Here is a 15,682-nt window from a genome sequence, read left to right on the forward strand (position 1 = left end):
ATAATCGATTTTCGGATTTGAAGATTTTTTGCAAATACGCGCAACGCGCAAGCAGATGGCGCCACCGCAACCAACAATTTCCTGAAAGTACAACTTCCAATTTTGAGCGAAAAAATGCAAATCATTTCATGCCACTGCACGTCCTTACGCTTTTGGAATTGGGATAAACTTCGATTTCATCACGGTAAATATATCGCCACACAATACATAGATACAGTATGTAAGAATTTGTAAAGAAAAAATACGAACATTGGGAACACCCGCGAGAGCGAGGAAGATGCTACGATGCTACCGTCTCTGTTCTGTTGTAAACATACCAGCTGTTCTTTCTTGAATTTCGGGTAATCCAAACAGCGAATGAAGCACATTTTTATAATAAATTCTGTATTTATTCGGAATGGCGTTATCAAATCAAACGCGAAACCCTCTTGTCTTTTAATACACCGCTGCCTGCTCTGACGTGAAACTCTTCGAAGATGGTTTTTCGGTTTTTCTCATATGCCGTTCTTCCGTTGTCTCTTGTCAAAAGTTCCGTGTAACATTTCGGCTTCATTTTCGTGTTGGACGCGCTTGTCACAATGAATAATCAAAAATTAAATTCAAATTGAGTGTGGAAATTAATACAACACAGTTTTTAAAGAAAACCGGTAAGCGTTTTTCGACCCCGGTTCACGATTCAATTATGTTTAGAGCGAGCAAGCGCTTCGAGGTCAAATTAATCAAATATAAAATTGATCGAATCAACAAATAAAAGACAATTATTGTTTAATCGCAGAACGTTCCAGAAACGAAATTGTCGAAAAGACTGTCTGGAAAAAAGAAATAAAAAATGGCCTCCCTCGTCGCAATGGATGAAAAAATGCAGAGAGCAGTGAGGAGAATAGTGCCGGCTCTGGTGACTACAAAGTACAAGGGACAAGACGGACGGATTGGGATATTCGGAGGGAGCACGGAATACACAGGAGCGCCTTACTTTGCGGCGATGAGTGCCCTCAGAACCGGAGCTGATTTGGTTCATGTGTTCTGTGCCAAGGACGCCGGAGTAGCTATGAAGTGTATGAGTCCTGAGCCCATCGTTCATCCAATCTTGGATCAGCACGACGCGATTAAGCACATAAAGCCCTGGCTGGAAAGATTGCACGTTATACTGGTGGGTCCGGGACTTGGAAGAGACGACAAGATATTTAAGACGGTGTCGGAGCTCATAAATGTTTGCAGAGATTTGAAGAAGCCAATGATCATTGACGCGGACGGCCTTTATTTGATAAGTCAAAAACCGGAGCTCGCTAAGGAATATCCGGGTTTGATATTGACGCCTAATGCAATGGAATTCAGTCGTTTAGCCAAGGCATTTCTTGAAAAGTCGATTCAACCGGCTCCGGTGGTAAAAGTCTCCGATGTCAAGCATCTGGCGGATGGGATTGGAAAAAACGTCGTTATTCTTCATAAAGGAGCAAAAGACGTGATAGTCGATGGTCACAAGGGGACGGAGACGGTGTCTTGCGCATTGGCCGGTTCGGGTCGACGCTGCGGCGGTCAGGGTGATCTTCTTGCCGGTTCTCTCGCCGTTTTCTGGTGGTGGGCGATCAACGCAGGTCCTAGCGAATGCGCTCTCTCACCGGCCATGACCGCTTCTTACGCCGCTTCCCGATTGACTCGGGAAACGAACGCTGCCGCGTTCGCCCTCAAGCATCGAGGAACCTTGACGACCGATATGCTCCAACAAATTCAACCTGTTTTCGAGAGGCTTTTCGAAGGGACGGGCAACACGTGAGCGCCGGTCTTCGCGAGCTACTTTTTTTTTTTTCTTTTCCACTCTATTCTTCCAAAATCTCAATATAATACTTTCTCTCCCTTTGAACGCGCAGCAGACCTTCGTCCTTCACGGGTATACGCTCTCGCACCAGAAGTACAGATTCATCAAATTTTCCACCACGATTGAATCAATGAAACTTCGCGATGATGGAGAACGGACTTTTCTCGAGTCGTGAGTCACTATAGAACATCTAACATCAATTTTTTAACTCCTAATCGCCTCACCCCGAAACGATATTATTCTCGTTGAATTATTTGATAAATTATCATCAGGCAGATAAGAGGGGTTTTGTGAGCGAACGAGGCATGAAGGCGAGAATCAAATCTTTGTGTCGTTGTTTACACAATAAATAAATAATATATTTCGTACAGCAGCAGCAGCAGCAGGAGGAGGGATTAATCGGTCACAAAACCGACAGAGCGAAATATTTTTTAGCCTAATCGCACTAATATGTATAAATATATATAGAAGCGGCGTAAATACTGGTTTCCTTCGGTCGGTAAACTACGAATAAAAGGTGAGAACCGAGGTGTGATTGCCTCGGACGAGTATGGTAGGTGGCATGTCGCGAGTGAGAGTTTCGAGCCAAGCCATGTACAGAGGAGCCGAAACTGCTCCCTTTCTCGGCATCGGTAACGACCTGAGTATGAAAGATCAACAACAATTATCCTCTGTCAGCCTCAAGCTTCGGATTGAATTTTTATCGGAAGTAAACTCACATGAAAACCAGAGTAGATTGACTAGAGTTTTCTAAAAGCAATTCGCGAAGTCTCAGTTGTCTGTGAGTTTTATCGCGCAAGCATTGTAACTCTGTTTCGGTGATGGTGCATTCTGCGGGTACTTCCGTCGGTGCTGCCGCAGCAGTCCCTTCGGTGCTGCTCTCTTTGGTCCCAAACTCCGTGACGAGTTTGTCGAAAAATTCTCGAGTCTCCTGACGGGGTTCGACGCTTATGTCGTCGACGAGCTTGAGGCTCGTGTACTTTATACGAAACTTGGCCATTATTTCGGCCATTCTGGGGAAAATAGAATAAAATAAAATAAATTAATAAAATAGGTCGGAGAGGGCTTCGTGACCCGACGATTTTTCAGCTATACTCACTCTTTTTCCTGGGCTACCATTTCTTGTTTGTGATTAGCCAGTGCAAATATCCGCATTTTGCAGTGTTCCCAGTTTGTTCTTGTACTTATTATGTAGGGCAGCAGTATTGTCAGACCTGAAAGGTGAAAAGATAAAACTGAAAAAAAGATCTCGGAATCGAAGTGCAGCATCTTCGAGTGAAACTCACCCCCGTCGTCGTACAGCCACCACACATCGATCGTTCCATTTTTGTGTTTTTTCTGGAATATCGTCGCGTACTCGGGCACTTCGCTGCATCCCGGCAGTCCAATTCTCTTCTCGCTGTAAATCGTCATACGCAGCGAGTTACGTAGTAGCGCACCAACAGGAGGAGCGAGGGAAGAAAGAGAACAACGAACTTTTCTATACTTACTTGATCATTTTATCGGCGGCATGCTTCTTTTTGCTCTTCCATCGATCTCTCGCGCTGAAGTGATTCGGCGAGTCGCGAACCGCCTCGACGGCTTCGCCGGAAACGAACTGTGTGCCTATCGCCGGGACGCTCTGAACCCTTGGAATTCCGGTGCTCATCGATAGATCACTGTCGGCATGCATGAGCGTATTGCCCGCGAGATTGTAACTGCTTTGGGCGAGGACTCCCGCACCCGCGATCCCTTGTTCCTCCTCGACGATTGCTCCGCTTCCGGTCCTATTCAATTCTTGGGGCGTTCGTAATATCGCTACGGCCAATTTCTGATCGAAGGCGTTGCTGTACGAGAAGATTAATGAAATAATTAACGAGTTATCGATCGGGCTTCGAGACTGAAGCAAAAAAATCACTGATATACTTACTGCAAAACGTTGAAATACTCCTGAAGCTCCTTCCGATTGTTGCAGCTCGACCACTCGCTCTTGTATCCCATCAAAACAACGTTCGGAGCTAATTTTCCAACCCCCGTAGCCTGCATCAACGCCGAAGCTCCCCGCTCCAGACTCAGGTCACCGACCACGTGATAAAACGCTTTTATTCGATGCCGGTGGAGCCAGGCGTAGCCGGAGCGCAAACGCGCCGATCGCTCTCGGTACGACAACCGTGTCTGCTCCAAATCAATTTCCAATTTTTATTTTCATTCAAACCTTTCCGACATTTTGTTCTTTTTTTTGCTCTCTATCCTTACCGGATGAACGTCCCCTGATATCAATAGAGAATTGTTTTTCGTTATGAGATTGGCGAGATGAAGAAGCGCCGGTCTCGCGCTCGGAGCCCCGCTCAGGGCCAAAATTTGTGGAGCATAATTTTTCACGTGTTCATCCATCGTGTTTAGTCTGAAATTTCAAGGCAGACGCGATAGGAGTAAACGCCGCTCGGCCCGGGCTTCGAAACAAACTGTCTTTTTTTATTTTTTTTTTTTACCTGTAAACGACCGACAGAGCAGTTTTGTAAGTTTGCGCCTGAGTACTGCTGCCCCAATTGACGTCGGGTTTTCGATAAACGACGATCAGATAGAGAGCGAATATTACAACGAAAGTGATGAGAGACGTGGCCCAATCGATGAGAAACATTATGGCGACACAGAGTACGAATCCCAAGAGCGAGAGCCACGTGTTGTAATACTATAGAATGAAATTTTATCGAATGAAAAAACGTAAAGAATTAAAGTAAAATAAATAATGGGGCTTTGAAGAAATACCTTGAAAGTCGGACGCCAGCCGAGCGGTCTGACGAGGGCCGCGTGAAAGGTGCAAAAGTTAATGAGGGCGTACGACGCGAGATAGAAGTTCGAGATTAGCGGAGCGACGACGTTCAAATTTGCTGTTTCACACAAATTTAATACCGTAGATTAGATACCCTGTGAAACCATACGCATGCGGAGCGAATGAAAAGTTTTAACGAGTATATTAGGTATTTTACCGATTAGTAGAAAAACAGCAGCGACGAAAAAAGTGAGTACGTAACCTCTGTAGGGTTCGTTATTTTTGCCGTAGCCCTTGCTGAAATAAATGAGACCCGGATAAATGCGATCTTGTCCAAGAGCCTGAATGAGCCTCGGGACCGACAGCAAATTGGTAAGAGCCGTTGACAAAGTTGCCGCGAAGCATCCCGCGTAAATGAACGGGCTCCAGAACGACATGAGCTGCATTATCTGGAATGGGCGCGTGTAAAAACGTATATATAGAAACGAGTGACACGAGAGTCGACCAACTCACCGAATAACTATTGTGAAGGCCGTATTCGCAGTTTGCCCCGGGGATGCAACTGGCGATGACGGGCTCGGTGCCGTTTACGTTGACGACGATACCGCTGACGTCTCTGAGGGCGGCTCCGCCGGCGAAGAGAACGAACAAAACGTAGCTCAGCATAGAGATGAGGAGAGCGAGAAGGGTTCCGACCGGGATGCTGCTCGCCGGGTCTTTCAAATCACCGGAAATGTTCGCACCGGCTTGAATTCCGGTTACCGATGGAAAGAATATCGCAAACACGGAGAAAAACGTCTGATTCCCGTTGTCGTAGTAGCGATAATCCGGGCTCCAATTTTCCTTTAATATTTCACCTGTAATTTGTGAAACACATCGAATGATCGGGTTGTCAGACACGTCAGGGGGTTTTTCATCGCAACTCGTGTCCGGATCGAGAAGTTCGCTACTCGCGATATCGTACTTACCCGAGAAACCGACGAACCCTTTCGAAAGCTGTTCAATATTTTTCGGTCCCAGTAATACTCCAATGAGAAAATCGAATATCGCCAGAACGATGATGGCGATTAAAAAGTTCTGAGCCTACGAAAACGATGATACAGGTTTATTTTCGAAGGAACAGCAAAGCGCATTTAAACAGAATTTTTCATAGCCTTCGCATCCGCTCACCTTCGACTCCCATTCCATTCCAATAGCGCATATGAGAATCATTACGAGAATAGCGACGACGCCGACTATTCTAACGTCGTTAACTCCGTTGTCGATTATCGAGACTCCTTGGGACTTGAAAAGATCATTGAGAGAGTCGCAGAAACCGATGGTGTTCATCGAGGCAGCGACCGCGTTCGCAAATGCGAAAACAATCCCGACCGAAGCACCGAACTCGGGTCCCAACGAGCGCGATATAATAAAGTAAATGCCACCTGTTGTCCCCGCAAACGACGCATATCCAAAGAAAAACGTCGTTATAACGAATCGAGAAAGCGTTGAAGAATTTTACCATTTCTCTTTATATCATACTTAATTATATACCCGGAACAATTTGACGCGGGTGCTGGGATAACGAGGGGAAAGAACGCGATGTGTCGAGTTAACATACGTTCAACGGTGCATCGAAACGATCGAAACAAAGGAGGCGCGAGTTAGTGAGTAAATAAAGAAAAGCCACGCCTCGCGATCGGAACGATTCCGAAACAAGTTGCGTGTCCTCTCTAATACGGGGATGAAAAATAGGGAAAAAAAAGAAAGAGAGAGAAAAAACGACGCAACACACCTCCCTTTACTTCGCCATTAGTGCTAATTGCACTGAGGCTGAGTGTAGTGATAACGCAGACGATAGCCGATATTCCGATAATAACGAGGGATTGAAAGATCCCAGCCTGTGCGACGACCCAAGATAATCGAAGAAACAGCATAACGCCCCATATATTTAAGAGGCACGGAATGAGCACTCCTTGAATCCATCCTAGCTTTATTCCCTCGTGTGCCGGTCCGACTTGGCCCGCCTCTACGTTTACGTCCTGTCGATTCAAAAAATACCAAATTTGTTTCAATCGGTCGCTCATAGCGAATGAAACAATTGCAAATAAATATAAAATTGGAGAAAAAATTCGAGAGATCCGCGTGCATTTCGTGCGAAAGCTTCGGCCAAAGAGGATCGTTATTTTTCTAATTTCGCTGCTCGCTCGTTTATACTTTTATAGTATCGGGTAAACTTAATCAGACTGGGAGTTTTCCCATCGGGCTGGGCTGACCGCCGCGCGCGTTTTTACCCTCGATAATGCTTCAACGTTCGTTACGTTCATTCTCTCCTCTCTGCTGTTCTGTTATTTCTCAACAACTTTTCACCGTGTTTCTTTCCGCCGCCTTAGTTTCTGCAAATCGATGTTTTTTTTTTTTCCCCCACTCAAAACTCGGACCGAAACCCAACATATTGGTATTTATTTGTGGACTCGTCAATTCACACGGAATAAAGTAAACGCACGCGTCTCGGGATCAAAGAAGATCATGGGACGGTCGCGTGCGATGGAGCGAGCGAGCTATACGCGGTTTGGAGGTAAACATACACGCCGCGGAGGTTAACTCGTGGCTTCCAATCGCGTCAAATATATCATCGGACGGCATTGAACGGTATGTACGTTCGGCGGCACACGCATGCACGACTCATCATCGGGCGGGGGCACGCTGTGAAGAATTTGGGCAAAAAAAAACGTTGAAAAAACATTCGCGTCAACGGAGTGGCTCATTCACGGAATCTACTTCGAGTTTTTTCTCCCTCTCCATATTCCTGTTTGATATTGCAGTTCGAGAGAGGATTCGAGAGGCGTAAAAGATGCAAATAGCAACCAATATTGGCAGCATTATAATCGTCCGCTCGCGGCGAGACCGATCATTTTTATTTTCGTCCGTGATTCGTTCGAAGAGGCAGCAGAATATTAAAAACGCTCGATCGATCCAGTTACCCGCGCGGGGGAAAAGACGCCGATATTTGTATATGGCGCGTAGCGTAAACGATCGCAAACAAAATCGAACGGTGGGAGCGGTTCATTTTTTTTCTTCTCTTTTTCTTGCGATAAAAGCACTCGCAAGAGTGGAAAGGCAAAAACGGGCGGGAACGCGCGCAAGCACGCCTTCCCGCAGGCACGCACCCGGGAAAAACAACTTGGAACCGGTTACATCCGACACGATTCGGACAAGCTCGACGACGTCCCCCCGATGACTGAGGTGCGAATCACCCCGTTCCTCCTGGCTCCGTAATATATAAGGTCGTCAAGCGCCTCAACTCTTTCAGCACGGATTATCAGTGAGTTTCGCCTTAATTTTTCCTCGACGCTCCGTCTTTCCAAGAAAATAATAAACCACTCGAAGGTGGGTTAATCCGATCCGGCCTCGTAATCTTTACGGGTCTCGGGTCTGACGCAGTGGCGCACCAGTCGACAGATACGCGGCGCGCTCTGCCCGTTATCATATGCATTTTTCTTCGTCACTGCGAAACTTCCTTCGACACGTGACAACGCTACTACTTTGTTATTCGTATCGTTGAGGAAACAACTTGGTGAAACTACGTTTCAACATTTGCGCATTAATTGTTATCTCGAGCAGCGATTTAATTCGCGATAGAAACGTCGAGTCGCAAGCGACGACGAATAACGCGTATGCGCCAAAGATTCGAAGCCTATTGAAAATTGCATCGCGATTCGCGAATGACAATTCTCGCCCGCGGGTCCTCCCGCACACGGCGCAGACGAGTCGAATTTATTTGATAGGACGTACCTTGACCGCGTTACCCTCGTGGAGCTCCCCGAGCGACGGCCTCTTGGCTCTTCTGCTCAGTCTGTCGAAGGAAAATAATGAAAAATAGTTGAGCCGTTGGTCCTCTGGGCGCAAATAATAAATTTTTTGAAATTCTCTCCGAAGAGGTTGACCAAATGAGACAGACCTGTAGTGATCCAGCCGTGGCACCACATCCCACAGTCCATTCGGGTTTAACGTCAGCGGTGATCTGTTTTTGTTGTTGTTATTGTTAACATGATTGCGGCAAGCGGGATCCGCATCCCCGTTGATGCCCGAAAATTTTTCCTCCATACCGACGAGCCTGAAAAACCGAATCGCCACTAATTGAGTCTCATCGATTTCCTCGCTCGACTAAACAGATTTGATCGGTTTTAAGCCACGCGCGCGCGCGCGCGCGTTTACATTTCAAAAATTTTATCGCTCGGGACTAACGTGAATGTTAATTGTTTCCACATGCGCGTCGCATTTTCCCTCTCTCTCTCATTATCGCTTGGCACGAAGCATTTTCCTACAAGACCAAGACTTGGATAAGCGTGGGCGAAATGAAGCCGAAAATACATTTGCCCCGTACGGCTATTTCCTCGGGATCGAGCAAAGTTTGAAAATAATAAATAAGCACCACTTCCGGAATAATCGATGAAAAGGGGGATCGAGCCGCGGCGCCGGGCGTTTGGTATAGAAATGCTCCAAAAGTACGATTGAACAATGCGCAAGATGAGTCACGCGCGTGACCGCGGTGCTTACTATATCAAGACCAAACTGCTCGTACTACTTTGAATTTTTATACTCCACGCGCGCTGCTATCTCTCCGTTCGCGTTACCGCAGTAATATAGCAATAAAACGTTAAAAACGCGGACGAATTTGTAAACGGCATTCGCGAGGAGGATTTGCCAGTAAATAAGAGCAGAACCGAGTCTGAATCTTAAACCCCGAACATCGATGCCTCGCTCAATCGGTTACGCGAGCTCACCGTATATATATACCAACAGCAATATATTAATTCACTATTTTCGCTGCTCTAGTATTTTGGTGCTCTATATCGAATAGTGTAACATATACGCTCATCCATCCGGCTCGCCTTATCGATTCTTGCGTATGTCGTCGTAAACGACGACGTACATCGACGCGTGTCCATCCGTCGTTCTCGAGTCGCTTACCCCTCCCTGCTAGCTCTCTTTCTCCGTTCCGGTTGATCTCCGTGTGCGAGAACACGCGCCCGAATCTATTTCCCTCGTAGTATAAAACCATTCGACGCGTATCCCGTAAACGAATCATCCCTCCATTCATCCCGAGAAATTGGCTGCGTGACTCGCTCCACGGCCGCGCGCGCGCGTCCACCAAAAAGCATACTAGCCAAAGTGAGTTTAGTTTATGGAGAAGAAAGCGAAAAGTTTTCCATCGTTGCGTAACGTTTCCGAGGGCGAATTCTGACAACGCGATTTCAGCTGCTTTGATTCCTCCCCTCTTGTTTATCTTCAGTATTAAATTCCGTGTATTTCGACCGAGACAAAAAGTACCGAGTCAATTCGCCCCTTCGATCTACACACGCGCTGCTTACGTCGTTCATCTCTCACCCTCTGCCCATTGCTCTTAAACGTCGATCCGTTCCTTATTCGCGGAGAGCACCCGAGAAATGCCTCTAGAATTCATTATCATTTTTTTGCTTCGTTAATCGCCCGCGTGTCCGTTCCCGCGACTAATTGTTCGGTCAATCGAAGGCTAATATCCGGCCTCCCATCGCTCCCACAATCGCTCGCCCGACGTAATTGACTCGCTCGTTTTTTCCACCTTTTTTATCGTTTTTTCTTTAACGAGGCGAGAATTATTCCACCAACGAGCGTGACATCGAACGTCCCACTCATCGCGAGAATCTCAATTGCGCGGCTCATCAACGGCACCGGTGCACGGCGCTGCATCGGGTATACTCAAATTTTCGGGTACACAAATTTTCACTCGAAATTGCGCTCGTCGCGTCCACGTTCGATCGGCGCGAAATTCGATCCCCAGCCGCCGGATTTTCACGCGTCCTCCGGCGCCCAATTGTCCAGCAAAGGAACGGAGATGATGAAACAAGACGCTTCTCAATTTCCCCGCGCGAGCAACAGATAGCATGCAGGACCCGAGCACCCCCACGGCTCTCCATATCACTTTCACTCGCTAAACAACGTTCTTCCAATATTTATTCAGTACCCGAATGTTCAATAGTTCATAAAAATATATTAAATTGAGAATAGGATCACAGTTTTTGAGGGAACAATTCCCAAGCGATGCAACAAAAACAATTATCTTTCTACCCACTTTTTCAAAACGAAGTTGCACCGCGATGAGCGCGTGCATACCAAAATATCATAGGCGTCCGTTGCCCAACGGCATCGGTCGCTTGAAATTCTGCCGCGAGAACCCGGAGGTCGTTGACCCCTCGATCCGCGACAAAAAAGTCTATCGAAATCGCGAAAACCCTGTGGAAAAGCCAAGATTCTTTGATTTCGTTGATATCACGCGAAATTACGAGTCGTCGAACGCGCGAACGTACTTTATTTTATGATACAGATTGTCCGAATACTCTGGATTTGATAAAAAGAGCGTGCGAGAGGACGCGTTTGTTCAGAGGGAACGAGAACTGTCTCAAAGAGCTAAGGACTGCTCGCGGAGGGATAAAGAGCGAGGGTCTGCGGCGGCGCTTTCGCCCGAGTTTCATCTCGCAATCGCGCGCCTCTTCTCACCCCCTCTGCAAGTAGTACGCACAATTCGTTCTCCCAAAAATAAATTCCGCTGTTTTTTCGACGCAACGAAAAATTCCCACGAGCTTTCGCCTACCTTCGGATAAACGATGTTTTTTTCGCACTCATCCTGGTCCAACTTTATCTTCTTCCCGAGAAACAAAGCTTCGAATTCGATCTCGAAAGTACCCGCGGCATTGGACGCACCGATCGTCTTATCGAACGCGTTCTTCAACTCGAAAATGACGAGAGACCCCGGAAACTCAGGTGCGTCGTACGACCGTTTCGAGCACCGGACTATCGCTGGAGCGGCTGTCCACGCGCCAATATATACCCCAACCCGGTACTTTCGAGTTTCTCTCCCTCCCTCGTGAAATGTACACGCGCACGCACGCAGGCACGCACGCACACCTGGACACAGGTTGGATGGGTTTCCTCGCTGTCACGTGCGCGAGCTCCCGCTCGTTCAACCGATTTTCCTCTTCGAGTCGTTCTTCGCTCGGATTTTTATCGTTCGCGTCTATTATCCTTGCAAAAACGCTTCCAACTCGAAGTTTGAACGCACTACCGATGAAGCGAGTCGCGCGCGTTTGAGAAACAAAAATTTGAAAAGATCAAAGCGAGCAGACCGCGTAGTGTGAGAAATCGCGCAGTTTCGCGGAATGCATAGCCGCGTTCGAGAGTTATGCAGAAACAATCGGAAAGTCGCATGGACGCGCGCGCACCGCAAATTATGTAATTCCTTCTCGACTCGTCATATTTTTCTTTCACGGTCATTCGATAGACACTACACACTTTCGGCGCGAAACCCGTTTTTGCGCGATGAAAATTTATCCTTCCCACTGCTGCTGCTGCTGCTGCATGAAACGTCTCTATTCGCCTGCGTCTCGTTCGAATTCGCGTTGCCATAAAACGCCCCGTCGCGGCGGCGTCCTCTTCGAATTAGGCGAACGCGCATCACGTGCCATCGCCCCCCGCTCGGAGAACCGCGACGCTTTCCTCCAAGACCGCGGCGCTCTGGCGATATTCTAGCGATAAGTATCCTGCTCGATATCTCGCGATAAAAATTAATCGAGCGCCAACGTAATCAACGTCGCTTGATCGGAGAAGCCATTCGAACGCGAGCTTCCGTCCCCCGCGATTTGTGTTTTATCTCGTATATACTCTCATTTTTCTATTAATTCCTGCTTAAACGCGCTTCTCGTCTTTTTCCAAACATTTGCCAGCTCCGCGATCGTGCAAAAAAAGGGGGAAATAAATTTTTCCAGCCGCTTACCTCCGAGAATAGCTTCGTCAATAAGAATGCGAAAAAATAGGGAAAAAATGGAGAAGCTCCGTGCGTAGCGCGCGAGATCGTTCGTCGAACGATCTCTCCGTCGACTAATCAAGTTTCGTGACTAAATCCGAGCATATATACCGCGGGACGAGTATCATTCCCATAAATTGATGTTCCCCGTGCACCACTATCGAGTTACTTAACCCCCGGTGAACTTTTCGTCAGTTCGGACGAACGAGAAAAGGCAGTGGCGGGCGTCGCACTACGACGCCAATTCCGATTCCTCGCTAGGGACTCTCGCAACGACTCAGCGGCAGCCTCGGCATCGTCCGTCGTCGTCGTCGTCGAGCAACGATACTCCCGTCAAACTTCATTCATCGCGAACTCTCCTCATTTATTCTCGCAATAATCCTTTTTCCCCTCCGTATTCTCTCCCGATTAATCCTATGTATCGGGCGATCCAACGAGGCCGCATTTTCGATCCAACAAATTACCCGCGATTCGATATACTCACCGATCGACTGAGCGGAAATGATTGAAACGAAGCGCGCCGATAAACTACGTTCAACTTTGATTTTCCATCGCTCGCTCACCACCCCAGCGGCGGCAGCGGCGGCGGCGTTGCCGGCGGTGGCCGCGGTGCCGAACGCTCTAAAAAAAGAGCGAAAAAAGCTCGAAACTCGACTGGACTTGGCCAGATCTTTCAACAAGATTCTCAATTGAATAGCAACCTTCGGCCGGATTGAACCGCGTTCCGCCGCGGGATTCGCCTCGTTTTCTTCAAGATGCTCTTCCATTATAATTCTTGAAACGCGCGACCCTCCCTCTCCCTTGCTCCCACATTTTCACAACGCTCGAGTCACTCGTCGACTAGCCGATGCTTTTGCGTCCTCGCTAATTCTTCTCGAAACCAATTCGCGCGGTTTTACTTACACGCGGAATTAATATCATCGACGAGACCGACGTACCCGCGCGAGCTCGTCGAATGCGGCACTCTCCAAAATTACGGCATCAACCGCATTTTTTGGGTTTGTTTGGCCAATAAATCCGGCCACACATGCTCGCCGATTATTGAACGAATATCTCCAACTTTTCCTGCTCGTAAAAGGTTGTCGGAAATGAAAAAATGATGAAAATGATGTATAGCTTCGAATCCCCTTGTTTTTTCATCTTTCGTTGAAAATTTTATTTTCAGGGCCTCGAAATTCGAAAAGTCATCGGTCAATTTTGAACTGCGATGCATGCCATTCCCGAAAAAAAACGGTTTCAACCAGGATGATTCGACCGTGGATGATAAATTCTCGACTGATTATAGCCATTCGACGAATCTGCCATTCAAGAGCGAGACGCAGCAGACCTTTTACTTTCCCGCTAATCCAGGTACAACGATTATCGTAGATCGGCTCATTTTCGTATAGAAAAGAATATTCAATTAGGACTATCGAAAGACGTGACTCATTTTCGTCGGCGCCAGACCATCGCTTCGACCCCAACGCACAATGGATTCGAAAAATCAACTGCTGGAAAAAGTATTCGGTCAATGAAAACTTTAACATCGATGCGGTACGCCGAATAAAAAGACCCGAAGCTTCCCCCTTTCTCATTGAATAATAAAAAATTAGTCGAACGCAATTGAACGGACGATCCAAAGGGAGTAGTCGTGCATCGATTTCGTAATTTAAAGAGAAGCGACGTAATCGCAGACGCACACGACCACAACCGAGACAAAGTGGCAGAGTTGATAATTTTCTTAAGTGTTTATTGCGCAACTCCAAGATTTTAACAAGCGAGAGAGGATATAAAGAAAAGTGAGAAAAAAGTACGAGCGGCTTTTCTTACTTCAACGTGGAAATTGCACTGCATTGTATCGGCTGAAATTCCACGATACTCTGCTTTGCTAATCTCGAGTTTTTGTATATTAATCATTCCTGAGAATATCTAGGATCGATTTATTTTTAAAATAAATATAGTAACAACTTTTACGATTCATTGGTAGAAAGTTCCATTCGAAGCGAGTGTGCTCGTTCTCGCGATAGCGAAAGAAATAATAATAAAATGAAGCGAGCGGTGCTCGAGAACGGTCCGAACGATCGAGTGATTCGAGTCAATGATTCGGTGCGGCGGGTCTGGCAAAGCCCGTACCGTAGCTCCGGCGGAGCTGAAAATTTACGCGTCTCTTCCACGAATTTCTCTATCGTTTTTTTTCCTTCGAATTTTTCTGACGTTAGAACGAAATCTTTGCGAGGCAAACGTCGCACCGATTGGTAAAATTTTGTAACTTCTCACGGCTAAACTAAACGCGTATCGATAACGCCTCGTTTGTCCTCGCGCGCACGAGTACGTCAGAATTGATGTGGCTAAAAAAGTAGAAAAAACATCATGGAACAGTTGAGGCAACGAATGTTTTTTTATCGTCTCTTTTTATAACGCAACAATTATCTTTCAACGATAATCAACGATAATAAGTTTCAAAATACAACGAGCCGTTGCTGAATTTCTAAAAGTTGAAAACAAGAGTGAACCTCGAGTCGACGAATTCCACGAAATTTTAGCGCCCTTCGTAAATCACGTACGCCTGAATATTTTCTATATCTTTTCCCGGACTTCTTGGTTCAACCAATAAACGTGAATAAACATTCTCGCACAGAGCACGAGGTATAGCTGACGCGTGCCGGCGACGCTCCCTCCTCCCTCCCTTCTTATTCTGCCTAAACGAGGACACGGCCTCCGGAGCTTCGAACCACAGTGTGTGAAATTTCAATGCTCCTCATCCAGAAGGAATAGTTTGTTTTTTTTTTCAACATTCAAAAAATGGCTTCTTCGGAGATATTTGAAAAATATTGCATTCTGAAAAGGGACTGAAGTCTGTGCAAACGTGACAGCTCAACTCGTGTCGGGAGTTTCGTTCTTCAACTCTTGTCTCGATTATCCAATTATATTTCCATTTTCTAAAAACGGGGTTTACCATTTTCGCGAATTGTTCTATTTTTACTTTTCCTGCTGACAGAATAAACCGAAACGTTGCGGAAATGATCGAGCGTCATATTCTCCAAATTTAGCAAAGACTCGTTAATATATTTCGTTGAGTCGAGTCTCGCAATTAGTCGAAGAGTTGGAGAGATGGAAGATTTGAAATTTACGAATTCGTTGCAGTGGAAGCGTCGAGCGGTGTTTTTATGATCCATGAGTTCGACGGGAGTCCGTTATCGCTACTCCATCAGCTCTTTTATTCGCGGTCCTCGAGAAGCGTTTGACCGTTTTGCAATTGAGGCGGGCGGCGACGAGTTCATGTGCGAGACATCGAAGACGAGCAAAAGCGCGA

General features: G+C 46.7%; 2 protein-coding genes across 8 annotated transcripts; one reads left to right on the forward strand and one right to left on the reverse strand.

The window, feature by feature from the left end:
• Positions 1 to 38: 38 nt before the first annotated feature.
• Positions 39 to 2,189, forward strand: Naxd (NAD(P)HX dehydratase). Of its 4 annotated transcripts, none has more exons than XM_043428323.1 (3): positions 39 to 184; positions 776 to 1,770; positions 1,872 to 2,189. In XM_043428323.1, the coding sequence occupies exons 2-3, from the start codon at positions 830 to 832 to the stop codon at positions 1,948 to 1,950; spliced, it is 1,020 nt and encodes a 339-aa protein (XP_043284258.1). In that variant the 5' UTR covers positions 39 to 184; positions 776 to 829; the 3' UTR covers positions 1,951 to 2,189. The 4 variants fall into 4 exon arrangements, with proteins under 4 accessions (XP_043284258.1, XP_043284255.1, XP_043284257.1 ...); XM_043428320.1 differs by having other exon boundaries at positions 40 to 184; positions 1,869 to 2,189; XM_043428322.1 differs by lacking the exon at positions 39 to 184 and adding an exon at positions 224 to 341 and having other exon boundaries at positions 1,869 to 2,189.
• NKCC (sodium potassium chloride cotransporter) lies at positions 2,151 to 12,490 on the reverse strand. 4 transcript variants are annotated; one of them, XM_043428307.1, is made up of 17 exons: positions 12,361 to 12,490; positions 8,509 to 8,664; positions 8,343 to 8,403; positions 6,343 to 6,589; positions 5,739 to 5,992; positions 5,537 to 5,651; positions 5,082 to 5,425; positions 4,786 to 5,017; positions 4,565 to 4,686; positions 4,288 to 4,487; positions 4,052 to 4,199; positions 3,726 to 3,970; positions 3,307 to 3,642; positions 3,103 to 3,215; positions 2,916 to 3,030; positions 2,536 to 2,829; positions 2,151 to 2,456 (listed from the first exon to the last, which is right to left on the reverse strand). In XM_043428307.1, the coding sequence occupies exons 2-17, from the start codon at positions 8,652 to 8,654 to the stop codon at positions 2,321 to 2,323; spliced, it is 3,108 nt and encodes a 1,035-aa protein (XP_043284242.1). In that variant the 5' UTR covers positions 8,655 to 8,664; positions 12,361 to 12,490; the 3' UTR covers positions 2,151 to 2,320. The 4 variants fall into 4 exon arrangements, with proteins under 4 accessions (XP_043284242.1, XP_043284243.1, XP_043284241.1 ...); XM_043428308.1 differs by lacking the exon at positions 12,361 to 12,490 and adding an exon at positions 11,496 to 11,928; XM_043428306.1 differs by lacking the exon at positions 12,361 to 12,490 and adding an exon at positions 11,182 to 11,467.
• Positions 12,491 to 15,682: the final 3,192 nt, after the last annotated feature.

This window comes from Venturia canescens, chromosome 9, assembly GCF_019457755.1.
Source record: "Venturia canescens isolate UGA chromosome 9, ASM1945775v1, whole genome shotgun sequence".
Lineage (NCBI taxonomy): Eukaryota > Metazoa > Arthropoda > Insecta > Hymenoptera > Ichneumonidae > Venturia > Venturia canescens.

Excerpts from the sequence above, each read along its gene's own strand:
- Naxd (XM_043428320.1), top strand. The coding sequence starts at position 830 with ATGGCCTCCCTCGTCGCAATGGATGAAAAAATGCAGAGAGCAGTGAGG. Across the intron at positions 1,771-1,868 it reads TTCGAAGGGACGGGCAACAC|CAGACCTTCGTCCTTCACGG; the intron begins GTGAGCGCCGGT and ends TTGAACGCGCAG.
- NKCC (XM_043428305.1), bottom strand. The coding sequence starts at position 8,923 with ATGTATTTTCGGCTTCATTTCGCCCACGCTTATCCAAGTCTTGGTCTT. Across the intron at positions 8,665-8,795 it reads TGGAAACAATTAACATTCAC|GCTCGTCGGTATGGAGGAAA; the intron begins GTTAGTCCCGAG and ends TCGGTTTTTCAG. Across the intron at positions 5,018-5,081 it reads GCCTTCACAATAGTTATTCG|ATAATGCAGCTCATGTCGTT; the intron begins GTGAGTTGGTCG and ends CGCCCATTCCAG.